Source organism: Saccostrea echinata, unplaced genomic scaffold, assembly GCF_033153115.1.
Source record: "Saccostrea echinata isolate AGI-Se365-2 ecotype Australia unplaced genomic scaffold, CSIRO_AGI_Sech_v1 ptg000051l, whole genome shotgun sequence".
Classification (NCBI taxonomy): Eukaryota; Metazoa; Mollusca; class Bivalvia; order Ostreida; family Ostreidae; genus Saccostrea; species Saccostrea echinata.
The window spans coordinates 10218436-10242087 of NW_026889800.1; the positions used below are offsets into that span (position 1 = coordinate 10218436).

Genomic DNA, 23652 nt, shown 5'->3' on the forward strand with positions numbered 1-23652 from the left:
CCAACAGTGACCTACATAATCTGCTCTGACAAGTATATATATACCCAGCTTTGTGAGGCATTACCTATGTGGAACTCTCTATCAGTTTGTCTTTGTTTCAATATCTGCTATCATATTGGGGTGTCCGAAGACTTAGTGACCAATCTATTTCTACCTCTTATCTCTAAGGGTAGCAATGAAGTAAAATGTCAGTTGTGGAATTCCATCCAGCAATAATTATGAACTGTCTGTAATCAGTTGTCATGGATTCTGCCATCAATTTCATGATTTCTACATTTCACACCTGCTCAGAAATGTGACAATACCATGTTGACAATTTACCTGACATCTGCATTGTCTAGATCTTGTGTTCAGACATAAACAAGGTGATAAATGCCGTGCTTGTTTTGCTTGTGAAGAAACATTAGAGGGATACTTTGTGTGTACAGATGTCATGGATTATTTGGATGTTCCCGTTCAGAAAACTCGGACTGTACGATTCGTGGAGTTTGATACGGATCATCCTCTGAAATTGTTCAGTCTACACAAACCAGGAGGAAGCAATGGTAATCTTTGGAATTTGAAAGGAGAAATCGGGTCAATTGATCTACTGACAACTATTGGATTTTTAATTATGGTCAACAATGGATGTGCTGGACACTCATAAAATGTGTATTGATTATGTACTAGTATAATTAGTCCTCATGAAAGGTTGTCAAAGTATAGCTTGGAAGTATTTAATAAACGCTCTATATATTTATTGTAAGGCACCTGATGAAGCTCTTTTGTTAGAGTTGTTTCCCTTGAACATATATTTTTTAATAAATTGAGCATAACACTTCATTGACTAAACATTTAGTTGTGTCAATTTCAGATGTTTTTAATCTCCTTTTACTATGGGTACCTTTAAAAGCATTTCTGTTATTTGAAACTTGCTGCATTCTGCTGTTTAAGATTTTCTTGTGGCATTACTTTATTCACATTTTTTTATTATTTAACCAATTAAGACCAGTCAGAATTAAGAAAAACTATTTTGTCAATACAGCAGGTAAAAATTGTATGATGTATGGGTTTAATATGTATGTTTAATTTGATATGCATCTTTTTCCCATTTTTAGCTTCATACACTGGGAGTTCTTCAGATGAGGATGAAATTAACCCCAGAGATAAGAATCAGGTATGTTGTCAAGCAAAGTTATATCAAATCTGTCTTATGTAAAGTAACATAATTACACCCCCCCCCCCCCCCCCCATATTAAAGTTTCTTTGAAGTATATTGAAGTATACACACCTGTATATTTCGTTAAGTTGAAAGGGGCAATAACTCACTTTCCTGACTATCTTCTTTTTTCTCTTGACATTAAATTTTATGAGGCCTTTTGAGATTTTCTGTTGTGAATTGAGAAACTTCAGTACAGAAAAAAGAAAATGTTCACTTTCTTGGCTATATATCTTCTTTTATTCAATATCGCCTTAAGAGATTTTTCTGTTTGGAATAAAGAGTCCCAAGTACAGAAAAAGAATGATATTTTCAATTTAGATATATAATAACAGAGTCATGTTGACTTTTGTAGAAAAACACCAAAGGCAGCTCAGATTTCTGTGTGAAGAATATTGACAATGCCGCATTTGGAAGAAGGGAAATTGAAATTGCTGAGCAAGGTATCGTGTCAGTTTCAGAATCAATGCACAGTGGATGTATGAGAATTCTGTAGACCCTGAAAATCTTTCAGCGTAGCTGAAGTTTTCATTCCAAGCACATAGTGTTTGTTTTTCATGGAGCTTTCCCAAGCAGCAAGAAACTGTCCATTCTTTTAGTTCTCCTTTCATTGATTTTTTAGATCACCATATATCACATGGCGGTATAGAAATTTATTCTGAGTGTTGGAGAAAATTAGATTTTTTTTTATTTTCAAAAAAAGAAAAAAAAATGTCTGCTAAATAAATAGTTAGGTTGAGCAGGATATCAGCATTTTCTTTTGTTAAGAAGATGTTTGCAATACACCAAATCATTACTTATACATACTATGGAGTGGTGCATTTATATCAACATTAAAGAATATGTTAATGAATTCTGGGTCTTTAATCTAATGTTTGAACAGTAGTGGAAGTTATTTGCAAAAGTTTTGAATCTTTAGCTTTTGGCAAACAATTTCAGCAGTAATTAAATGGATCCAAATGATTGTCTTTTCTGAACAAACACAACTTAGAGGACATATTGACTTTAATTCTGGTGTAAGTTAAGTGGCTCCTCCAAACAACATTTTAAAACAATTTGGTTTTTAAGTGTAAACATTGGAAAGCCATATCACTTAAGTTTAAGAATTCATTCTCCTGCAACTGTAATTATGTAACAGCAAACCTTCTGTAGCATCAAATAAGTTGAATTTCTTTAATTACATGTATCACTCAATATTTTAGAACCACACAGTTACAGGGAAAAAAAATACATATTAATTTAAGAATTCAGATATATTTATACTATTCTATGACTTAAGAATAAGTATGTTAAAGAAAACTAGTATACTTATGTACATGCCATATTAAAAAGTCCATAAAAATCATTTCAATTTGTCTGTTTACTTGGTTTACTTGTGCCGAAAGGTAGCTAAAATATCAATTGCCAAAAAGGCATAGAATGAATTAGAGTCAATTCTTGCAAAGAAAATTAGTTTTGTAGAATGTTGTAACTGTATTACTCATTGACAGTCCTGTTGTTTAACAGAGATGCCCGGACTGATAGCCCTTAGAAAAAGAGCGGAGAATGACAAACCACTCAGCGGGGCCAAAATTATTGGTTGTACCCACATCACAGCACAAACTGCAGTATGTATTATACAACATTTAGATTATAACAGCTGTTAGTATAATAGTAGTTTTAATTACAGATGCTTTTCACTCACAGCTTTAAACATGGCGGAATTTTTTTAGTGAACATTTATTAAAGCATATGAAGACTCAGCTCTCATATGACAAAATAATTTGAAATACTCTGAAGGAACTTATAACTGTGTGCAAGAAATATCTGTAAGTTTTGTGACCTTGTTTTTATTTGCGAATATTTTGCGCCACAAACCAAATGTTTCATTGTGTATTGATGTAGAATATTTTCTCAGTTGTGAGTTATTTGCCACAGATAGGATTCAAACTGTCAAATTGTGAATAAAAGTTGTCTACACCAGTAATTATTATGGTTGGTATACAGTATACAAGCCAGTATAATATGGAAAAAGGGAAATTGAAGTTTTTGTACAGTAAAATACATTTATAACAAACACATCTATAATGAATTACTGGTTACAGTGAAGTGATTTTCATTCTATGTGGTTTAAAATTTAAAGTGAAATTTATGGATTTTTAATGAATTACTTTTACAATGAACCAAAATTCTTCATCCTGGAAATAAACGTTTTACTGTATATATATGTATACTAAAAAGTGTGTATATGCTTTTCCCTGCCACCCAGTGCTCACCCAAGTGTGATAGCTCTTACTGAATAAAATGAAAACCATCTATCTAGGCTCACACAAAACTGAAGGACAAATTTTAAATTAAACAAGTATAGACTTATTCTTCTTGAGAAAATCTTTGTGAATATTTATTCTCATGTGGGACAAAAATCAAATTGAAAAAAGTTAAAAGTTAAGAGACAGTTACAGAGAGTGAGAGAGACCTTTGAGGTAAACTGGAAATTGATAAAATTAGTACATGTACAACATACAGTAATCAATCCTTGAATCTTACTAAATACTGTAAACCAACTTTTATTCGCGTGCGAGATATATCCACTTGTTTTGTGACCTACTTTAATTCGCGAATATCAATGGCCGCGAACCATTTATTTTGCTTTGTATTTGTAGAGTGTTTCCTCAGTCACAAAAATTAATCGTCGTGGATTGATTTTAAGGGGACTAATTGTGAATAAAAGATGATGCAAATAATAGTTGGTTTACAGTAGCTTTGGTTTACATACTCTGAAATGAAAACCAAAGATGGAGACAACTATATTGATTTGAGAAAGCTTGATGCCTTTGATTTGATTTTTTATGAACCCAATGGTAATTGATCTTTCTGCAGCATGATTAAGGGATTAACAATTTTATATGCTGTTCCTTAGGAAGTGAAGATTTGTCCTTTTATTCTTTGATCATGATGTTGAGAAGATTAGAGCATTATTCTGAGATATAATAGAGGAGAATACAAGTATAAGGGTTTATTCATCCAGGAAATACTACTTACCCAAAAGGATTATAATTTTATATTTTTCAAGATAAAATTTGTTACTGAATCCTCACCCAACGCACCCTCCCCACGCCCTCATTGTCTCGTAACATATCATATGGAGACCAAATCCAAAAAGAAAATAAAGTCTTTGCAAGTTGCTATCTGTTTTAGATCATTTTAGCTTTCGTTATTCTTGTAATAATAAAATTCCTCTTATCATGGATTCATCAAAGAGCATGGCTTCTAATACTGAATAAAGATTTTTTGATACCCATACAATAGCTTGAGAAAAAATTGGAGTGATCTTACAATTATGTTTTTGCTCCCTGTCTGATAGTCTGTCTAATTAACAGCTTGTCTATATCTTGACCATTGTTGCTATGGAACGATTAATTTGGATTGGTTTGATGTAATCAGTGATAGGGATGCTTTTTATCTTGGGAGTCAAAAGGCATGGCTTCCATTATAGTTGAAAATAGAATTTTGGTTTCTCTGCAATAACTTGAGTCAGAATGTTTAAGGATGGAATGTTCATTTTAATGCCAGTGGTTATTCTAATGTAAAGCTTTTTTGGAATGTTTTTGGAGTCACAGGGGCAAAAGTCTTAGTTTCTTTCTTTGTAAAAAAGGTTCATGTATGAGGGCCATTTGGAAAGTTTAAGAATAGTTTGATGAAATATTAACCGTTTAACAAAATTTAATGATTTTGATATCATTGAAAAGATCAGGAAAAAAATGCACATATTGTGACTTCACTTTTGTATTTTTTTTTATGTAATAACTCAAAAAATGACATAAAAAAACTTTGTGCTTAGTATACTTACCATAAAAATCACTTTAAACACAGTTAGGAGGAAGTTTTGATAGACTACAGTCTGTCATATGGCATTATATTCAGGACCTTGTATAGTTCTGAGACAGAGTGTGTCAAACATGGCATGGATGTACCAGCTAATGGTCATATCTAATTTTCCTTTATGAAGGTGTGTGGATGTGTATAGTTTGACCAGTCAAACTAATCAAATTCCATATTTTGCAACATTGTTATAATGAATTGTTAATCACTTTAAACAGGTGCTTGTGGAGACTTTAGCAGCTCTTGGTGCCTCAGTGAGGTGGGCAGCCTGCAATATCTACTCTACACAGGTAAGTAATCACAGGGCAATATCTACTCTACACAGGTATGTAATCACAGGGCAATATCTACTCTACACAGTTAAATTATCACAGGGCAATATCTACTCTACACAGGTATGTAATCACAGGGCAATATCTACTCTACACAGGTAAGTTATCACAGGGCAATATCTACTCTACACAGGTAAGTTATCTCAGGGCAATAATTCCTCTGCAGGTAAGTCATTATAGGGCAATATGTACTCTACACAGGTTACTAATCACAGGGCAATATCTACTCTATGCAGGTAAGTCATTACAGGGCAATATCTGCTCTACACAAGTATGTAATCACAGGGCAATATCTACTCTACACAGTTAAATTATCACAGGGAAATATATAATCTATATAAGCAAGTAATCACAGAGGCAATATCTACTCTATGCAGGTAAGTCATTACAGGGCAATATCTAATCTACACAAGCAAGTAATCACAGGGCAGTATCTGCTCTACACAGATGCAGTATCTATTCTAGTATTCTACACAGGTAAGTTATTACATAGCAATTTCTACTGTATGCAGGTAAGTCATCATAGGGCAATATGTACACTACACAAGTCTTCACAGGGCAATATCTACTCTACACAGGGAAGTCATCAAAGGGCACACTTTTTACTCATATTGCCATAACAAGCAAATCAGTGTACAATGAGATTTGTTTTATCAGGATAACACTTATATTAAATACCTCCTTATGATGAAATCTAATATTTGTCATGTACATTGAAGCATTTTCGGCTGTATTTAATCTGTATTTATGAACAGTAAATTTTTCAACATCATAGGGCAATATTGTGCTTGTATTGGCCCTTCTGGGCACCATTGTTTTTTTTTTTTTGTGTATTCGAAGCTGTTTGGATTTCATGAATGGTTCTATATTGTGCAAGGGATAACATGGTGCATGTAAGTCACAGGGTGATATCAGAATCTAGGGCAATATCAGATTTTTATTGCCTCAAAACTCTTAAAGCTTGGAAGCATGCATGTATATTGAAATATCAAGCAACATCTAAATTGTATAAGGAAATGAAATTATTAGTATTTGAAAAGTTTTTTGTGCATTTTTTATTAAATAAATGTCAGGGGCTAAAAAAGTTGTTAGTTTCTTTAGAACTTCAGGATGACAGTAAACTTTAATTCATCATTACATGGAAGAGCAGTTTGTCATCTGTTAAATCAAGCTCTGTCAGAATCGGGTAATTTCCTGGGAATTGATTTTTTTCTGTCTTCTCAATTGGAAGTGGTGAGAACTTATGAACGCTTTCATAAGAGCTCACTTTAAATTCTCAATAGACTATCCTTGGGGGGGGGGGATTAATCATTGTGAAATAAATCACAAAACATATAGATTAACAATACACTACAGTGAAAAATAGTTGTTTTCTTAATTACCAGGACTGAGTTGCATCAAGGCTTATAACCTCCATAGACAGTTTACTTTGTAAAAGGAAAAGAGAATTTATAGCTGGACTGGGAATCAAACCTGGAACCATCGCATTAATAGTCAGGCACTCTAACCATTGAGCTACTCAGGCCAATATACTCAGTCGATCTAGCTCAAACCACTACTCTTACATTTGTCCTTAAATTGAAAAGATGAAAATTTATGGCTGAACCAGGAATTGAACCTGGGACCCTGCATTTCTAGTCAAGTGGTCCAACCACATTCAGCTATGCAAGGGGATCTCCATAATCCGTACATCTCAAACCACTAGAACTTATTGATAATTTCTTTATCAGCATAACACTAACTAAAAATAACTCTGGGTTAAATAATCTGTTTTATAATTGGGCTCAGATGATAAAAATGTGAAAAGTGATTGGTTCACTATTTCAGAGAAAGGGGTGGGGCACAATGTTTTGCATATAGGATAAAGAATAAAATGTGTAACCATTGTATAGTATAGTTAATAAACATCTGATCAGGCAATAAACAGAATATACAGTTGAATTTTGGTATCTCGAACACTGATATCTCGAATACCATGGATATATCGACTAATTTAGAAGTCCCGACCACTTATTTTTAAGTATTTTACCCTGGATATCTCAAATACTCAGATATCTCGAATTTTTTTCTTGGTCCCCCAGAGTTTGAGATAATGAAGGTTGACTGTATTTCCCAGGGTGATGGGAAGAGCTCAGTGTGTTCTGTTGCCAGAGGCCAACAGTGATCTAATAGATTGTAAGTCTGAAATTCACTAACCACTGTATATGTATTGTATATACCTTTATAATATTTGGTGTAAATGGACTAGTCAAAAGTTGAGTTGATTTGATTTAGTGCATTTCTGAACATGCAAGATGTATGTACATGTATATTTATACACAAGACATGTAGTGATATACATGTACTTGATTAAGCATAAGCTGCTTTCCACCAAAGGCAATAAAAAAAAGACAAGCCAAATGTGAGATCTTCACAGTATTAATGGTGTGTTTCAGTATATCTCTTTGAAGTTAATTAAAGAGGAAAGACTAATGGATATAAAATAATAAAAAAAATATTAATAAATATGAAATAAAACAAAATCTGTAGTATTACCAGTTGGTAATAGACAGTCTGATGCATTGATTTTCCTGTATTGACATGATCAAAGAAAATAGTTTTTCTGATGCTCAGTCTTTTATGTACTTGTAACATACAGCCATAGGTGTATTGTACACACACACACACACACAAAAGAAAAAATTAAAAAAAAAAAAATGTGGTCTAAAATGATCTGAATTAATTTGCTTTCAGTTGTTGATGCACATTATACGTTTTCTACAGTTTTTATTCAAATCTACTGGGTAATTTCATTTAAATTCAGAAACTGATGTATTATTCTGTATCCGCCAGTTAGTTATGTTTCAATCTAGACTAGTTCTCCTAGGGGACACCAGTTTTGATGGAGAACAATGTAGAATATTTGATGTTGTACAGCTGATAAGAATGACAATTTGTCATTGGCAACTGTTATGTTTCCATGGAAATTTCTGTAGTGTGCAGCTGATAATGGCTAGCTTGTTAATGACTCTGTAATAATGCATAAACTGCACTAGCAGACATTCACAATAGTTAATATTGCCTCAGCACCCTTTAAAGCATCAGAGGAAAAGTTCATCCATAATGTAGTTGAGCAGGTTTTATAACAAAGAGTCAGATAATTGTAGATATGAGGTGATGGTTATATTATATAAATTAGTTGAATGTATATCTTATGAAAAGTTGGAAAATAAATCATTTTTTTGTGTAATTATGTAGTCCTTGATGTCTTTCATTAATTCTTTTATTCTGAGGTAGGGAGTTACCTTCTTTAGAAAACACCAAAGATCTAACATTCTTTCTTATATAAGATGAAAGTGTGCAGAAAGAGACTTATTTTTATCCCATTGAATCAATTCTATATGTTTTGTTATGTTTACAGAATGAAGTGGCAGCTGCCTTAGCAGAGGCGGGATTCCCAATCTATGCCTGGAAAGGCGAGACAGAGGAGGATTTCTGGTGGTGTATAGACAAATGTATCAACTCCGAGGGCTGGCAACCAAACATGGTAAAACTGATTATAGTTTAATAGTATACCATGAATTCATTATCCCTTTGGAGAAGAATGTCTTTATTGGCCTGTAGATCCTAGATGATGAGGGTGAAGCCATCCACCTGATATTGAAGCAATACCCAGCCATGTTTAAACATGATTGAATGTCTATATTGGCCTTTGTTGTAGATCCTTGATGATGGGGGTGACACCACTCACCTGATATTGAAGCAGTACCCGGCCATGTTTAACATGATTAAATGTCTATATTGGCCTCTGTTGTAGATCCTTGATGATTGGGGTGACACCACTCACCTGATATTGAAACAGTACCCGGCCATGTTTAAACATGATTAAATGTCTATATTGGCCTTTGTTGTAGATCCTTGATGATGGGGGTGACACCACTCACCTGATATTGAAGCAGTACCCGGCCATGTTTAAACATGAATAAATGTCTATATTGGCCTCTGTTGTAGATCCTTGATGATGGGGGTGACGCCACCCATCTGATGTTGAAGCGTTACCCTGCCATGTTTAACATGATCAAGGGAATTGTGGAGGAGAGTGTGACGGGTGTACATCGTCTTTATCAGCTCTCAAAGTCTGGAAAACTCACCGTCCCTGCCATGAATGTCAACGACTCAGTCACTAAGGTAGATAACTCTGTATAAACAAAAATAACATGTACAGTTTATCTCTTCCAACTTTAATGTGCATATTTATGTGACGAACCTAATACATTGAGTGTTTCATCCTGATGTTGATAAAACTGATACAGTTGTTCATTTCAAATATACACCTTAAAAGTAATTTTATGAGGTTTATTTTGATGTATTAATAATGAACTTTCTATTTATTATAATGAATAAAACCTTTTTTTTTGTTCTTCCAGACAAAGTTTGATAACCTTTACAGTTGTAGGGAATCTATCCTGGATGCGTAAGTTACTTGTTTTTTTTTTTTTCTTTGTTTTGATCCATGATTGGAGTTGTGATGTAGCATAGAAATTTGTGCATGACAAAAATTATTCATAAATATTTTTAAAGAAGTACTGGTCAATTTAAAAATAAATATTTCCAATAATGTGTATACACTGTAAGTTAAAAAAACCTTTTTGATAAAGACTTTGCTTTTTCCTGCTTATTTGATGGCTGTTATTTTCCAGGTTAAAACGCACAACTGATGTGATGTTTGGAGGAAAACAAATCATCATCTGTGGTTATGGAGAGGTAAGTCAAAGGGGAATAACTCTAATTACTTTTTAAGGAAGAATAACATTGCCACATTTTTCCCTCTAATGGATGCAGAGTTAAGGTTAAGGGTTAATTTTAAATCATTTATAATGTTCATTTATACTATCTATTTGGGTATGCAGGGGTTTAAAATGTTGGCTCAGAAAATTACATATCAGGAGATCAGTTTCTCTAGAGGATTTAATTTAACTGTATTTTGGAATTTTTTATGTTTTTTTGCTAAATTATACATTTAAGATTATTAAAAATAAAAATTAAGAAATATATATTTTCCTAGTGTGTAAAACAACCTTAACGCATATTAAAATGTGAAAAGTTACGATAAGTAACTAAGAGCTTTTCAATTTTATAAAGACTTTTTTAACCCTTCTAAAATTCTATCACATATTTATTATTGTCCTTTATACTTTTTATCAGGTTGGAAAAGGTTGTGCATCAGCTCTCAAAGGACTTGGTTGTAATGTAATGGTATCTGAGATTGACCCGATTTGTGCCCTACAGGCTTGGTAAGAACTACAGTCAAACCACATTATCTAAAACTTGATGGGACTGAGAAAATACTTTGAGATATCCAAGGATTTGAGATATCCAGGGTTAAATACTTAAGAAATAAGCACGTGGGACTTTAAAATCACTTTGACATATCCATAGTATTTAAGTTATCAGTGTTTGAGATACCGTAGTTCAACTGTGTGTTAGAACCTCTGTAAATACACTGCAGAGTTTGATCTGAATGATAACATTTAAAATAATTATCTTTGTTCTAAGACTTAAGTTATGTACCCATTTTCTGTTAATAAAAATAAATTTGTAACCTCATAAGTACTTGTAATATGAGTACATTTGATATGAATTCTGTGAATTTTTATATCTGACATTTGGAAATGGACATTTCTGTATGATATACAAGTTCTGACCTAGTTTTCCTGATTGTTAAGATTATATTTCACAATTCAGTTTTTCTGAACTTCAGTATGGATGGTTTCCGAGTGACCAGACTTGAGGAAGTGGTCAAGAACATTGATATCCTGATCACCTGTACAGGTAAGGGGTTCCACATTTTATCTCCAGCACAAAAGAACTCAAACAAGGGAAGTTATTTTAATAAGCTTAAAAACTTGCATTGAGCTTGACTTCCATGTATTCTATACTGTACAAATGAATTCTGATTTTTTTTATGTACATGTATGCTTTGTTTGATTGTTTCATTTTTATTTTGGGGAAGGGTTTTTATTTTTTTGGGGGGTGGGGTGGGGTTATGCTTGCTGTCTTTTTTTAAAGAGGGTATAGTAGGAACCAATACTTTGTCTTCATTAATAATGATTTATGTTTAAATATTGTCACATAGAATGCTGCAGATTACAAAAATGTAATATCAATATATGTATTGTTATCTTTATAACAGGAAATAAGAATGTAGTAACTAGGAACCATATGGACAAAATGAAGACTGGTTGTATAGTGTGTAATATGGGTCATTCCAATACAGAAATTGATGTGGTGAGTTGTACATCTGTCTGTCTGTTTGGTCAGAGTGGACACATGTCCATCTGGACATTGTTAATGTTTGTTAACAGCCCATGATATTTGAGTGTCGCGTTGCTCTAACATGTGCTTTTATCAAGTATAACTCTGTGTATGATTTTAAAGAGGGCTGTATAATTTGGAGATTTTTAGACTTTTCTTTGAAGCAGTCCTGTATTTCTCTCTTTGTACTACACAGGGTTCTCTGCGGACTCCTGACCTTACCTGGGAGAAGGTGAGGTCTCAGGTAGACCACATCATCTGGCCCGACGGAAAGAGGATCATTCTGCTAGCAGAGGTAAGGATCCTCACAAAAGATGGACATCTCAGTTAAAAAAAAATTAAACATGGTAAAGATTTATGGTTGGTTAAGTAGACTTTGATTATTTTTTTTCTACCTTATTTTAAAATGCTATACTGATACTGAACTAGTCTTGTAAGGCTTAGCGAGTTAACAAGTGAACTTTGACCTTTCCTTTACTACTCTAGGGTCGCCTTGTCAACCTGAGCTGTTCTAGTGTTCCCTCTTTCGTGGTGTCCATTACGTCTGCGACTCAGGCCCTAGCCCTGATAGAACTATACAATGCTCCACAGGGACGTTACAAACAAGACGTCTATCTTCTGCCCAAGAAAATGGGTGAGTAGTGTTTATGTGAGTCTGTTTACAGATGAGATGTGACATAGTTTTATGAAATGTGTAATTTCTTTAAATTGTATTGGTGAAAGTGTGTGCTTTAAGTGTATCCTCAATAAATTTTAGGAATATCTATAAATTCTGGTCATCCTGAGGTTCATGATGATCTGTATTTTAAATAATACCTAATACTAAATAATTTAATTTTTAATATTTAAGATAATTTAAAACATTTACATGAGAAATAAAACAGAGTAACAACATTATTTGGAAGAAATGGAGAGAGTGCAGAGACAGATGCAAGAATTAATCTATGGGGGATATGGAACACCCACCCACCCCCACCATCACCACCACCACCCTGCTGAATCTGCCTATGGAGTCGTAGTTTGCTGAAAACAAGCAAAACAAAATTGATTACCGAAGATGTTCCTTTTTCCTTAAAATGCTTATGTTGTCAATGTCCATTATTTATATTCTTGTCTTACAGATGAATATGTAGCAAGTTTACATCTGCCCACATTTGATGCCCACTTAACTGAACTATCAGATGAACAAGCAAAATACTTAGGTCTGAATAAGACTGGTCCATTCAAGCCAAATTATTACAGGTAAGAAAATCACAGGTGTCATACACTGTAATTATACCCCCCGCAAATGAAGTTTAGGGGGGTATATTGGAATCAGCTTGTCCGTCTGTCTGTCCGTCTGTCTGTAGACGAGATTTTGTCCGGACCATTTCTTGAAAACTGTTGCAAGGATTTGTCTGAAAATTTGTACACTTATTCTTTGCCATATGAAGGTGTGCACCTGGTATTTTCATCATGATTGGATAATTTTTTGCATTTTACAGGTGTTTTTTTCATTTTTAGCTCACCTGAGCTGAAAGCTCAAGTGAGCTTTTCTGATCACCCGTTGTCCGTCGTCCGTCCGTCTGTAAACTTTTCACATTTTCAACTTCTTCTCAAGAACCACTGGGCCAATTTTAACCAAACTTGATACAAAGTATCCTTGGGTGAAGGGGAGTGTAAATTGTTAAAATAAAGGGCCAAGTCCCCTTATAAGGGGAGACAATCAAGAAAAGACAAAAATAGGGTGGGGTCATTAAAAAATCTTCTTCTCAAGAACCACTGGGCCAGAAAAGCTGAAACTTATATGGAAGCATCCTGGGGTAGTGTAGAATCTAAATTGTTCAAATCATGACCCCTGGGGGTAGGGCGGGGCCACAATAGGGAATCCAAGTTTTACATTGAAATATATAGGAAAAATCTTAAAAAATCTTCTTCTCAAGAACAACTAGGCCAGAAAAGCTGAAACTTATATTGAAGCATCCTGGGGTAGTGTAGATTCTAAATTGTTCAAATCATGACCCCTGGGGGTAGGGCGGGGCCACAATAAGGAATCCAAGTTTTACATTGAAATATATAGGAAAAATCTTTTAAAATCTTCTTCTCAAGAACCACTGGGCCAGAAAAGCTGAAACTTAAGTGGAAGCATCCTCGGGTAGTGTAGATTCTAAATTGTTCAAATCATGACCCCTGGGGGTAGGGCGGGGCCACATAGGGAATCCAAGTTTTACATTGAAATATATAAGAAAAATCTTTAAAAATCTTCTTCTCAAGAACAACTGGACCAGAAAAACTGAAACTTATGTGGAGGCATCCTGGGGTAGTGTAGATTCTAAATTGTTCAAATCATGACCCCTGGGGGTAGGGCGGGGCCACAATAGGGAATCCAAGTTTTACATTGAAATATATAGGAAAAATCTTTTAAAATCTTCTTCTCAAGAACCACTGGGCCAGAAAAACTGAAACTTAAGTGGAAGCATCCATTGTTCAAATCATGCCCCCCCGGGGGTAGGGCGGGGTCACAATAGGTATTACAAGGGGGGAAATTTGGTAAAGAACAGCATGGCCAAAGTTACTCAGGTGAGCGATGTGGCCCATGGGCCTCTTGTTATTATGTGGTTTTGTCGGAATCTGTTCCCAGAGACTATTGCATAGATTTGTATGAAAATTTGTACACTTATTATTTACCATATGAAGATGTGCACCTGGTATTTTCAACATTATTTGATAATTTTTCTGCATTTTACAGGTGTTTTTTTTTTTTCATTTTTATTGACTTAGTCATTTCGAGTTCATGTCTAAGGTTTGAGACATAGAATCTAGAACATCTGTACAAAAATGTGAACTACAGCTTAAAACTACTCATTAGAACTAAAAAAAAATCACAAAGTATTAAAAACAGTTTTTACATTACACAGCAGATAGTGTAAATTATCCATTTGTCCCCTGGGAGTAATGAGTGGACATGCATCCAGTTAAAGATTAATTAATGAGTTCAGTGTGGGAAGCTGTTAGGGCATCTCTGATCAAGCAGGTCTTATCTATATCTCCTGGGAATTGGGCAGAAAGAAATAAAGATCTCTGTTGTCTAAGTCTCTTAATTGTAATTTATGTCTGTCAAAATACATAGTTACTGGAACCAGCCTTTTATTTTTAAAATGAGTTTGATGTAAAGGTATTAAGATCAATTTGATTTTGTATAATTAATTATAATATTTTTTTTCAACAATCAATTTGCAGAGTGTCATGTCTCACCAAGATGACAGATAGTTGCAAACTATTTTTTTCAATGTAATAAAAAACACTGTAATTACTAGTATTGATGTTTTATTAGGCTGCACCTTAGTTTCATTCATTAAAAAAAAATATAATGAGTAATTAAATTTTCACTCTAAATGTTTAAGCAAATTGTGAACATCTCTCACATCTAGAAAACATTAGTGATTTGGTACCTTCTCTGAAAAACCCAGCGGGGGGTATTTGTCCCTTTTGGACAGTTCTAGTTTACTATTGGTTAGGCTCAAGACATAAATATTTTGTTTACTATTACAAGCTAATAAAAAAAGGGTTGGTAGGTAGGATTATATTTTAATTTTTAGAATTATTTTTATAACATGAAGTTCAAATGCAAAAACTTTTTGACCACTTAATGAAGCTCACTTTTTCTTGGTGCAGTATTTTTCCATCAACCCTACAGCTGTCCCAAAGTAGTAAGGAACTTGTGATGTATAAAACATAACATTCAAAGGAATTAATACCGACACATAATTTCTTTATTGTACATTAAAAAAGCATTTGGGTCAGCACATAAATCTAGGGTTGGTCAGGTAACCGTGAACATTTGGGTCGGCGCAAAAATTTAGGGTCGGGTAACCATAAACAAATATAATTTTGCTAGGCCTTAAGAATTATATTACATCTTAAAATGATACTGGTAAGAAGTCACACATCATATACACTATAATGGGGGGAAAAAACTTGCTCAGTAAATTACTGTGGAGCAAATACAGCCTGGCTTGTTAGATATCTTGTTCTTTTAAACTATTTAAGATCATGTATCATTAATTTGTTTTGCATTCAGATTGCCTTAATACCTATAGCACTTGCATTTTTCATTCTCTAATATGGATTATGCATGATTCAGATGATAATGTGTTAATTAATATTTTTCTTAATTTTCAGATATTAATGCAGCCATATCCTTTATATGAAGATTGAACATCTCACTATGGTTTTTAAGTCATTCAGTGCCCTCTGTTGTGTGAAATTATACAAGTCTTGATGACTTAGAGCTTTCCATTGTTTTAGGTGTGTTTAAGGTGTGCTCGATTTGTTAACTTGGACACCCCTAGAATGTTATTTGAATTATTCTAAGGTATTTGAAGCACTCTATATTGTGATATTGAGATATTTTTTCTGTGATGAAATGGTTTTGTTAATGATTGCCGAAAGTTTGTCAAAATCAAATGGCAAATTTTTGTTCATTTTTTTATGTGGGCTATTATCTCCCTTTCTTTTCATTTCAAGAACTAAATCTGGTATTTAAATACAATGTATTAAAACAATGGATAAAAATATGTGTAATTCTTGCTGGATTTTTTTTCTTTGTTCATATGTTTGATAGCAAATGTTTAGTGCCAAATTGTAAATGCAATTGCTGAAAATAATTGTTAATCATGTTTTATTAACTGAGAACAAATTTTAAGAGTTAAATGAATTAAATACTGTATACATGAATTTGTAGAAACAATGAAATACTGATGATAGTCATGTGTTTTTCAGTAGATCTTTAACACTTAGATTTTTTGGAATATCATTATTGTTAAGTTGCCCAGCAATAAAATAAAAATGGCAACATTACAGTGCAAGAGAATGGATCAGTGATGATCAGTGTGTGTGTATGTCTGTTTGTGTCCTATGTTAGCATGTTAACCAGAAGACATTGGTATAAAGGACTTATATAATTTTTAGGTGTGGATCCAAAGGTTGAAAGTTTATGGAGACGGGATATTGAATGTGTAAAGTTTATTATGGTAAAGGAATATTTTGATGAAAAAAGACCTGAATTAAGGCTTGGATAACATAACATCCATGGTTTTACTTTGGATCCGCTCCTGTAGATACTGGTAATCAGTGATGTTTTTATGTATCAAGATGTTTGAGATTCAGTTTATATGACAGTTTAGTTTGAAACTCATATTTTATCATAAAAATCTTTCATAATACATTCCTTTTTGAGAAGAATAAGTCGAGGGTTGTTTATAGTTTTTTTTTTTTTAGTTTGATTGCCAACATAGTCTGCATTACACTCAGGAGTAAAACTTTTTTCTTCCCATTAAATTAATAAAGTCTGTATTCCTTAAAATCTCAGGGGACATGCATCTTGTTCTGAATTTCTGTATGTAGCCAAACATGATATAATTTTTTTCTTTATTTGTTATGAGGTACATGTATAAGGAAAATTTAGATGCAGACTATTTGAAATTGTCACGAGGTATTTCTGAATAGGGTTTTATATATGCATTATCAAATTAAAAAAAAAAAATTAAGTTAAAAAAAAAAGATGAATACATGTAATTGGAAATATACATATTTTCATTGTTAGAACTTTTCATGGTATCTTTTTTTTTAATATTGAAAGTGAAATTGAGAAATATTGCAGTATACAGGTTTGTAGATTTTTTTAGCTCATTATATCAAAGAATCGAAAACGTGGCATCTCATTCATAGGAATTTCCATTTTCACTGTACTACATTCATTGTCCTTAAACTTTGAAGCTAAATAAAAATTCTGTGCATTAAACTATGCTTTACTAGTCAAAAATATTTCTCATTGTAAAAGATTTGATTTTTTTTTTTTTTTTTTTGGTATAGACTAATAAACTTATTCAAACATGAGATCTTTCTGTTACTAGTTACTTATCCTCTCCATGCCCCAGAGGAAACGTGAGGCTGTTGATTTTTATCGTCCAACTGGTTGCAACAAAATGTCACTTTCAAGTCCACAATGCAGCTACATGAAAGTAATGGAACTTTTAACAAAACACAGAGACGTAAAAGGTAGTCACTGACATTGGACTAACTTTTTTGATTCCCTTCCACCTTACGTCAATAAACAATTAGTTTTACATCATATTAGCACCGAACTTGAAAGTCTGAAATGGTCTATTTGAAAAGCCAAAGAAAGTCCATACTTGGATTCTTTAACATCAGAATACAGGCTGGGGATCTGTGATAATGGATGTTGACCACAGACCTTTTAGACCCCCATGCGTCACAGAAAAGAAAATTCTTAAATAACTCGCCAGTTCCTTGAACTGAAATTTGTCAACAATTAAGTTGACTTCGTAAATATTAGTAACATTCTTAATCACAAAAAGGTCCAGTCTTACAAAATTTTCTCGTATTTCAAGATAAAGCCCACACCCTGTACTTCTTATAGATATTCTTCCACTATTGCTTCCAGTTTTTCTAATCCGAAAAAAACTCTAAACTGTCTAAGATATCCATCTAACAAATCCTCCTACGTGTTCGTGTTCTTCTCCCTACAACTATACTATAAGATGGATGTTGAAATGTATTAAATGATTGAATGGTATTTATCCTTCCGTGTCAGTATTTCATGAGTGACAAAAAGTAGACTGATTACATATATGATCAGTACGTACAAGTTCCAGCTGTCAAAGCAGTTATCAACGTAGTCTGTTATTGGAACTATGTAACAGGAACTTGACTTTAAATCAAACTTAGCTCATAGTTTCCTTATCCTTAAATCGTATGTCAATTTTTAATATTTTCAGTAATCCCGACAATTAAATTGAATTTGAATTATCATATCTATATTGGTTTCCAAAACGTCGAAAAATGTTAAAAACAAAGAAACTTAGGATGATCTAGTGTTTCTACAAAGCTTCTCTCTGTACTCCTCGGGAAAATATTAATAACAGAGAAGGAGAAACTTCAGCAATACAGTAAAATATACCTGGTATTCGAGAAGTGATGTTAAACGAATGTGGGTACTAAAAACCTTCCAAAGAACTTTTGCAAAAATTGAAATCTCATTTTTTTTTCTCGAAAATCAATAGCATGAAATCCTTAGACTTTTCACAACCTTGTATTTATAAAGATTCCTCAATAAAAAAATAAAACGAGGCTTTTTTGACATCAAAGACAACTTCTTCTTCAGTAAAAATTGAACTCGGGAAATTTTCATATCTTGAGATTGCTTCTCAACAAAAATATTGTATTAAAAATCATGATTATACACCAAGAACCCTAAAGTTAATATTAAAAAGATGCAGGAATTGCTCATTGACAATATATATACTTCGAAGACCAGGTCCTCCATTGTGCTGCTTTATTAGTCGACCTGTTTTTGTATTCTTATGGAGTAGAAATTACTCAAACACTTCTGAATGAATAAACAAAGTATCTTTCTTCAATTCGGCATTTAAAAATCCACGACGTTATATCAATCAAGAATATTCATTTCCATGAGTACGTGGATTCGGTATATCTCATTGAACTCGAAATAAAAGACATCACAGAGTGTGCCACAGGTGCTTAATAATTGTAAACTTTACTGAATAATATAACAGCCGTTAAAGGCAAACTATGACAAACAGGATGACTTTAGCTTTTCCACTGTCAACTTTCCCTTTTTAGCTCACCTGAGCCGAAGGCTCAAGCTAGCTTTTCTGATCGAAATTTGTTCGTTGTCTGTCGTTGTCGTCATCGTTGTAAACTTTTCACAATTTCATTTTCTTCTCAAGAACCACTGGCCCAATTTCAACCAAACTTGCTACAAAGTATCCTTGGGTAAAGGGGATTTAAGTTTATTCAAATGAAGGACCACCCCTTCTTCCAAGGGGAGATAATTACGAATTCGTGAAAAATTAACGGCATCATTTAAAAATCTTCTTCTCAAGAACCACTTTGCTAGAAAAAATTAAACTTATGTAGAAGCATCCTCAGGAAATGTAGATTTAAGTTTGTTCAAATCATGACCCCCACGGGTAGGGTGGGGCCATATTGTGCAATCAAAGTTTTACATATAAATACATAGGAAAAAAATTCTTAAAAATCTTATTCTCAAGAAGAGCAAAGCCATGATTAGTCATTAATATGCAAGCAATCTCAGGTAGTGTAGATTCAAGTTCGTTCAAATTAATCATGACCCCCGGGGTAGGGTGGGGCCACAGCGCATAGTCGAAGTGTTACCATAAAATACATAGGAAACTTCATTAAAAATCTTCTTCTTAAGAACAGCAAAGTCATAATTGGTCGTATTTATATGCAAGCATCCACAGGTAGTGTGGATTCAAGTGTGTTCAAATCATGACCCCCGGGCGTAAGGTGGGGCCACAGTGGGCGATCAAAGTTTTACATAGGACTACATAGGGAAAATCTTTAAAAATCTTCTTCTTAAGAACAGCAAAGTCATAATTGGTCATATTTATATGGAAGCATCCTCAGATAGTGTAGATTCAAGTTTGTTCAAATCATGACCCCCGGGGTAGGGTGGGGCCACAGAGGGCGATCAGAGTTTTACATACATGTAGGAATACATAGAGAAAATCTTTTAAAATCTTCATCTCAAGAACAGAAAAGCCATGATTAGCCATATATTTATATGGAAGCATCCTCAGTGGTGTAGAATCAAATTTGTTCAAATCATACCTCCGGGGATAAGGCGAGGCCACAATGGATGATCAAAGTTTTTCATAGGAATATATAAGAAAAAACTTTAAAAATCTTATTCTCAAGAATAGCAAAGCCATGATTGGTCATAATAAAATAAAAGCATCCTCAGGTAATATAGATTCAAATTTGTTCAAATCATGACCCTCAGGAGTATGGAGGGGCCATAACAGGGGATCATAGTTATACAAAGGAATAAAAAGGATATATCAATAAAAATTTCTTCTTAATAGTCGGTACGCAAGACCATGTTCCCAGCACTATCAATTTTTAAACCAAGCAAGCTCATGAATAATAAGTTAAAGTTTCAGAGCTTTCAACAGTTTCGTTTAAAGTCAGCGTTTTGCAAATTGTACGGTTGTTATAACGATTTTGTTTGCATATACAACCTATAGCTGAATCGAAATTTGACTCACATGTTTCATACCAGTTGTTAAGCTACCTTTACATACATACTATCGAGTCATTCCGTTTATCATATAGTACTAATTTTGACTAAAAATTACCTTATCAATACGGAAGGCTCACGCTTGTGTGACTGGCCAACAGGGAAAGTTTACTCCATTAGGCACCTAATCCCACCTCTGGTGTGTCACTTTCCAGTGTCTGTGTTTGCTCTTTTTAATGATTTGCAATTTTTAAGAATTTAATCATTAAATAAAAGCAACACTTTTGGAAAAGCGAAAACATGAAATTACCTCCTTTGAAACAACTTTATTTCTGACTACACCTAGTGTAAACATTAAAAATATCCGAAATAGTAATTTATATGTAAAAAATTACTTGACATTCTTAACAGATCCCATCTTAAAAAAAATAAGCAGTTAAACGTTTCTATATGCATTTCAGTATAGAACTTCAAACTAAATTCTATTTATACCAATATGGCATTAAGACTATGTTAGCAAACTAAACAATTAAAATGTTTTCAATTGCTGTTTTGTAAATCTTAAGTCTGTAACAATTTGATGATTATTACGACGCTCTATCTCAATATTTTTAATGTCTTAAACTTTCAAGCCAATTTAAAGAAAATACCGGCCTGCTCATCGCTGGTAGCTCATGAGAGGATGAACTTTTAATTTTTACAAAGAATCTTTAAAGATAAACAGATCTAACGTATAAAATACTGGTATTAAGATTTGGCTTTTAAAAAGAACCCATTTTGTCTTTGACATATTAAAATACTGTTCCACTTTCAAAGACGCCTCAATTCTACATAAACAAGTATTAAATTAGTTTTTGTATATATTCAGTTCTATATTCCGATAATAAAATTCAACTTGGAAGCTTATGTTGAGCTATTAGCCATTCCTTAACCAAAGAAAATAAGGGGAAAATGATAATGAAATAGGATCTGCATAAAACACTCATTTCACGACTACAAGGGAATTAGTTAAATTGTTCTCACGAGTTAGTGGTTTTGACCTGGGAAGATTTTGTCCGATGGAGACCAAGAGCAACAGTTTTCCAGGTCTACCCACCATCGAAAGACAACAGTATGATCCCTCCCCCGTAGCTATAAAACGTGTATGATTACCTAACATGTTATATATAATATTCAGAAGTAATAATATAGTCCTAATACTAGTATTTAGTTGACAGTATAATTTAAATTACAATTTCAACATCAGTTCGTAATAATTTCATGTAAGCTTAAAATGGTTAACAGGAAAACATGAATCAAATTCCTGCACCGAATTACGTTAAGTACAGATAATACAAACAAAAATTGGATGCCTGGATTGATATATATTTTTGGACCTATTTTAATTGTAAATGATGCAAATAATACATTTGGGTGAATTCCAAAAAAATGACCACCAAACTGAATTTTTTTGGCAAAATTCAACTACTTCTAACATATTTTTCACTTATATCATCATATTGCACATACATTCTAGTTTAATATCCTTAAGTGGCAATAGAATAGAAAATTGGATTAAAAAGTTTCAGAATTTTTATTAGTAAAATTTCTTTTGAAAAAAGAAAATATCATTACACCTTAAAAGACTTTCTAAAATACATAATCACAAGAAATTTTAGTTTTTTATGCTTCAAAATGGTAAAAGGGGTATAAATGATTAAATCTAGACCTTGAATGAGTATCTTCTTTTGTACATGTGACAAAAAATGGGCTTTTTGATTGTTATTTTACATTATTTTTTTCAATTCTGGTTTGAAAAGTTTTAATATGAAAAAAAATATGTAGCAATAAAATTCCCCAAATTTCACTTTTTTGTCCGTTCAAGTCAATTCTTTAAATCTAAGCCAAAAAAGAATTGTTATATACGAGTTCTCTTAGGAAAAATACTAGATTTTAAAGTGACCCTATGTTACATTATTGTGTTGCACTCCTGACATCTGATATGTATTTTATTCAACGTTGTTTTAAAAATTATAACACACTATAACCCATTCTTACTTTGTAAATCAATTTGTCGTGTTGATATTTTTCATAGTTTACAGCAGGTTTTTCATATTTTGAGGACCTTAAGACATGCTTATTTGCAAAGTGTAATGTATATAAACTGTATTTAAAATAAATGTGAAATGATGAAAACTATTCCCTGAATGGACTGTAAAATTTCTGTAATTTGTTGATAGACATAGTGTTTTGAACATCCAATAGTATCAAGCATTTTTTTCAACTTCATTTTAGTAAAGATAGTAAAAAAGCATCGGTAATTATGAAGCAGTTTTGTTGCACTCCTGACTGCAGTAAAGTTTAAAATTAAAACCATAGAACACAGAAATTCATAAAGTGTTGGCAACATCAAGTGGTAATGAAATTGTGCAATACTTATAGTCCAATACTTCATAATTAAAACAGATGAAAGTATTTAAATTCCATTGTATCTGGAATTATACCCTATTTTATGCCAAAAAACTAGCTTAAATGTATATTTAGAAGATAAAATATATTTTAAAGCATATTTTCCTTTAGAAGACAAACACAGTAACCCACCAGAAAAATTCTACTCATCATTTTTTCTTTATTTTCATTCTTATTGGATGATTTATAATTCTAACATATTTGTTGCACTCCTGACCAAAAGCATTGGGGCCTTTAAAGTAGAATTTGGAAGTGAAAATTACATAAGAACTTGTTCTGTTGTTTCAGTGAAGTTGAGGAGGAATTACTTGAATTTTATTACAATGTTTTAGTGTGTTTATTTTTAACGTTCATTAAAATAATCACAAAAAAGATAAAAACACATCTGAATTTATAAAATTGAAAAAGGAAGGATTTTAATAATAAAAATGTCAATAATTTAGCATTAAATT

General features: G+C 32.9%; 1 protein-coding gene across 6 annotated transcripts in view; it reads left to right on the forward strand.

The window, feature by feature from the left end:
- Positions 1 to 17562, forward strand: part of LOC133203758 (adenosylhomocysteinase-like 1) — a 36120-nt gene extending 18558 nt beyond the window's left edge. For 5 of the 6 annotated variants that reach the window (XM_061339537.1, XM_061339541.1, XM_061339538.1 and 2 more), the window contains 15 exons: positions 1098 to 1156; positions 1554 to 1641; positions 2705 to 2805; positions 5278 to 5349; positions 8792 to 8917; positions 9382 to 9558; positions 9798 to 9844; positions 10071 to 10134; positions 10576 to 10664; positions 11132 to 11202; positions 11564 to 11658; positions 11882 to 11980; positions 12172 to 12319; positions 12807 to 12927; positions 15847 to 17562. In XM_061339537.1, the coding sequence (XP_061195521.1) occupies positions 1098 to 1156; positions 1554 to 1641; positions 2705 to 2805; positions 5278 to 5349; positions 8792 to 8917; positions 9382 to 9558; positions 9798 to 9844; positions 10071 to 10134; positions 10576 to 10664; positions 11132 to 11202; positions 11564 to 11658; positions 11882 to 11980; positions 12172 to 12319; positions 12807 to 12927; positions 15847 to 15853 (1364 nt within the window). In that variant the 3' untranslated portion in view covers positions 15854 to 17562. Of the gene's footprint in view, positions 1 to 215; positions 546 to 1097; positions 1157 to 1553; positions 1642 to 2704; positions 2806 to 5277; positions 5350 to 8791; positions 8918 to 9381; positions 9559 to 9797; positions 9845 to 10070; positions 10135 to 10575; positions 10665 to 11131; positions 11203 to 11563; positions 11659 to 11881; positions 11981 to 12171; positions 12320 to 12806; positions 12928 to 15846 lie in introns of those variants that run through there. The other variant, XM_061339540.1, reaches the window with a different exon arrangement.
- The last annotated feature ends 6090 nt before the right edge of the window (positions 17563 to 23652 follow it).